This window comes from Pterocles gutturalis, unplaced genomic scaffold (assembly GCF_000699245.1).
Source record: "Pterocles gutturalis isolate BGI_N339 unplaced genomic scaffold, ASM69924v1 scaffold20323, whole genome shotgun sequence".
NCBI lineage: Eukaryota > Metazoa > Chordata > Aves > Pterocliformes > Pteroclidae > Pterocles > Pterocles gutturalis.
Window position 1 is genome coordinate 889 of NW_010123518.1, and position 4,852 is coordinate 5,740.

The 4,852-nt window shown below is 41.0% G+C and overlaps 1 protein-coding gene across 1 annotated transcript; it reads right to left on the bottom strand.

Annotated features, from left to right (window-relative positions):
- Positions 1-519: 519 nt before the first annotated feature.
- Positions 520-4,846, bottom strand: LOC104465045 (melanopsin-like; the record flags this gene model as incomplete). Its single annotated transcript, XM_010077938.1, is given in 5 exon segments — positions 520-691; positions 1,111-1,314; positions 2,777-2,923; positions 4,773-4,819; positions 4,821-4,846. Coding segments are annotated over 5 exon segments (596 nt in total), but the record flags the coding sequence as incomplete, so codon positions are not given.
- Between the last annotated feature and the right edge of the window lie 6 nt (positions 4,847-4,852).

Consider the following 4,852-nt stretch of genomic DNA (forward strand, 5'->3'; position numbering starts at 1 on the left):
GTATAGACCAAGACTTTGGAAAAAAATAAGTGTCCTAACAAGCATGGCCAGATTTTGTGCGTGCAGTTGTGATGTTTGAGTGAACCACAAGGTTTTCTGGGATGCTTGCCTTAAATAAAACTCTTAAAAAGTTTGAGGACTGTTATGTTTACAGGGCAGCTCCAAGGCAGATGATATTGCTACATCCCTTGGGGCTGAAAACTGCGCTGCGATGCACAGGGACTGTGTTCTTTGTATTGCAAATCTGAAATAGAAATAATCCAAACTATCAAATTATCTGATGTACTTCTAATTACCACACTCTGGGTTAAGATTAAAACCACCAGAGAATACATGCATTCATTCCTGTTTTTACATTGGAAAAAATACTTCTCCAGCTACAGCTGTTAATGATCTACCTTCTTTCCAATTTCCATTTGGATTATTTTTTGATTCTGATTTTTCTGCAGCTAAGGAAATTGAGAAAAATCTTCTAATAGAAGAAAAGCAAGATATACATATTTCAGCTACATTGCTTACCTGCCAGTACGTCTTATGGCCAGGAACATAGATAAATAGCAATGGAATATTATTATCAGGGGAATAAAAAACACACAGCAGCATAAAATCATGGTGTAACTTCTGTTTGCAGGGGAGTAGGTTACATAGTCCCATGTACAGGATATCATCAAGCCCTCAGGCACATAGGAGCCTAGGAAATACATGGAATACGTTATTCACACATACACCCAAGCTTGTGCAGTTGCTGATCCAACAACTAAGTGCTTAAAATAAACCCCATACTGTATACGCAGCCTTCAAGGGCTACACTGGCCATCTTATACATGTGGTCTGAGAATGCCAGTGCCCTCGTGGAGAGGAGGTCCTGACTGCCAGACTCCCAGATACACCTCATACTCCATTGGCAATTTGTTCTGCTTCAATCCAACCCAGGGGTAGGGGGGTGTCTGCACTGCAATAGGTGCAGATAGACAGTATGACAAAAAAAAAATCAGGTGGTCGACAGGCATCCCCCTGAGAACTTATTGAAAACCGCATTTTGCCATGCCCTAAGCAAGGCAAAAGCAGACTATGTAGGGAACACTAGAAGAGAGAGAGCAGCCAACATACTCCACCCGAGGAGTGGAGCCACGCGCCATCCCAGCGAGTACAGCCACACGACAGCAATAATCTGTATGGTACATTTCTTTGAAGTCCACTGGATGGATCTCAGGGGCTTTGTGATCACAAGGTAGCGGTCAAGAGAAATAGCCAATAAAGTCCTCATGGAGGTGATTCCAAAGAGTGCCCCGCAGAAAGCGTACAAGTCGCAGCCTGGAGCAGAAAATGGCAATGTCAGGGATTTTGTTAAAACAGATGCACGTTTTCTCTCACAGCCTGACATGATAAACCTCCCATTTTTTCCTGGCTCGGGACTTCTCTCCCATTCAAAGAATTATCTTTGACTCACAATTTTGTAATTATGAACTGTTTATTAGAAAAGCCACAAATATTAATAAAATAAAACATATGTATTTCACAAGTCCTAGTCTCTCCAACTGGGGGCTGCAACTGGGAACCTTTTGTCAAGAAAAGCCAATCTAATTAAAGTTATATTTTCCTGGACTGTTGCCCAATATATTGATCTTAACGGGCTGCAGCAGACATCTGTCTGCTAATGACAGATGCATGTTTTGAAAAATTACTTTGGTTTATGTGGTTTAAACTTGCAGAAGTGGTTGAAATTTGATGGCTAAAAGACCAGCTGCAAAACATAGCTCCAGCGCCTATATTTAATACCAGCACTATTTTAAAAGCCTGACAGATTTTACATGAAACAGGTTTTTTTTTTCCTCCTCTTTGCATTCAAGCATTGTGCTAGCAGACAAGAACTTGTAGAGTTACACTGTCCCTAATTTGATTCAGAAACCTGTGTTGAATGATCATTCATTTCTGAGACCTTCCGTCACCCCATTTGCTTACAGACAGCAGCCCACCAGGAATGGGAGGCAGTCGAAATACCACATTCAACCTTAAAGCAGACTTCTTCTAAAAATCTTTATAAGTACCCTGCAATTAAAGACCAAATGCCACTCAAACCAAATCAGTCACTCCATTTATGGCAGCATGATAATTTACACTGATTTCATCTAAGGGGATGAGCAAGGCTAAAAACATCCTCAAGCTAAAGAAGAGCCCCTGCTAAATAACACACGACCTCTGGGCTTGCTCCACCAATACACAGCCACTACTTGGTGCAAATTTTCACCCAGCCTTTTGAGAACTTGGTATACTCACATTAGAGCTATAATTGGAGCATGCATCACCTTTTCTTTTTGCAGTTGGAGAGAAAGGAGCTTAAATTTGCAGAGTCCTCGTCTGACTATTGTTATTTAAATCTCTTAATTAAATGTGAGATGCCTAGAAACATGCTAATGGATATCAACATACATTTCTAAATGAAAATATTAACTCCCTCATAAATTAAACCAGAAAAAATATTTATGACTTAATAAAACTTTTCTACCCATCTTCAGACATAGCATCTGCCCTTACAAGCTGAAGGGTAACATGATTACATGTTGATGTTGACTCCTTTCCAAAATAAGTAAGAGGAAAGAATCAAACCAGTAACACAAAACACGTGCAATCATGCTGACTGACGATGTCAAGAACCTGAGATGTCACTCAAGAGCCTTGTGCTGCTGTCTCCAAGGCACAAGCCAAGACTGATAGGGGTCAAACAGGCTGCGGACAGTGTAAAGCTGGTGGGGTACAAACAAGTGTTGAGCAGTACCTGTGTCTCCAAGTATCCACTCTCTGTGCAGGCTGTTGATGAAGCACATGGGTGCCTGAGAAGCCGACATCAGCAAGTCACTCACAGCCAAATTCATTATAAAGTAGTTTTCAGGTGTCCTCAGCTTCTTGTCACTTAAAAACATGAGAAATAGGTGATTTTAAATAGACAAAGTGAACAGCTAAACTTATAATTTTGCTTACTAGCACAAACAAATACTATCCATGGTGGAATCTGTGGTTAATTACAGTCAATTGCTAATGATCTGTCAATTACTGCAGCTATAGATACAGTCATTTCCAAGTGATGACTGACAGTGGCAGGGAGATCAAAGGGATCATTTCCTCTTCAAACTGAGGAGGATTCCAGCTGTCTTGAAAACTATGGATTTTTTTCAGGAGAAGAGCAGTTCCCTATAAGAGCAGTAACACAGAGTTCCTGTTTTTTGGGGCTGTTTGGTTGAATATGCCCTTGTTGCTCTGACCAAATATTATGAACCACTACAAAAGTTAAATTAGTCAGTTCAGCTCACCCAAATCTACCTTAAAACTGGCACTTTTAAGGGATGTACTGAGAAGGTGTAATGCTCAACTAGCAGTCCCTCAACGTGAACCACTGTGTTGGTCGCATGGTGAAATAAAGAGCTTTGATACCTGGAGTCTGAATCCAGGACTTTTCACAGTGTCAGGTACATCTAATCCAAAAAGAAGTGACATGGCACACTCTGTGAGATAGGGAGGAACCAGGATTTTATAAATAGCTTTTTTTCTCGGAATCTGCATGCAGTAACTCCCAATAGTTTGAAATAACTGTTTCTTTTCCCCAAAATGCCTCCTCCAGCACAGGACATTGAACAACTGAGGCCTGGTGTGCTTTGAAATATCAGTATTTGCATCTGGCATTAATTTCTTTCCTCATGCTGATAAAGAAATAGTGCAAAAAAAATTGAGACAGCCATCTAAATGCTTTTGCAATTCTAACAAAATCTTCAGTCTCGTAACTCCCTGCAACTACTGGGTGAGATGCTGTGCAGAGCTCACACCCTCGCAGGTGCTTGTCTGCCTACAGAGATTTTCCTATTTGGACAATTTAATGCTTTTATTATACCAACCAACCCAAACAAATTTAATGAAAAGCGGAGAGCTTGTGCTGCATTTCAGAAATCAGGAAGGTGTCTACCTGTAGGGTAGCTGTAGGGAATTCGGTTTCTCCTCTAGCTCTTATTAAGAGCCAGTTCTTTAAAGTAACTAAACCAATTTATTTGTCTCAAATATTTAAGAATAGGAAACTAACCCATGATTCATAACCCCAGGCTGTTTCTGGTCCTATAAGACCCCTCTGCATCGCCACGCATGATGACAGCAAGCAGTGAGCAAGAAGGATTTGGAAATCCAACAGCACAGTGTGGGACAGAAGGCAGGTATGTTTTTTTTTTTTTCCCCATGAGATTTTTGCATACTCTATCTTCAGTAGCTCTGGCTGGCTGTTACACTACCAGAAGCCAAGAGAGCACACAAATTGACAGAAATCCTATGATCTGCCTGAAGCAGGGAATACACTGAGGGCACGAGCTCATTTCATGTAGTGTGTTGCTTTCCTGGTCCTTCCAGGACATCTGGGCTGCTTGGAAGAGTGTCAGTTTTTGTCAAATATTTCTGCAAATCCTACAGGCTGAGTGAAGAAGTCAGAAACCACAGTCTCCCTGCTGCAATCGTTAAATGCACTAAACTCTTCTTTAAACTGTCAGATGGCATTGTGTATAGAACAAGGTATTTATTTTCTCATTTTGATTCCTTAAAACAGACAGAATTTACACTGAGATTATCAGGGATGTGTGCGGAGAGTGGGTTGCCTCCCCCCCAGTTTGTTGCTATCAGCCTTTGCTTGGAGATTTAATCTGAGAGGGAACAAATGCATAACATCTGCAAAAAGGCACATGTCAACCTCAAGATCAGTCAGATTAACCGTAAAAGGGATTTTTGTACCTGTAAAACACAGAGAACTAGGAGGTTTCTGATAATGCCAATGGAGCCAATAATGAGCACACGTTCCTACGGTGTAAAGAACGTGGGCAGG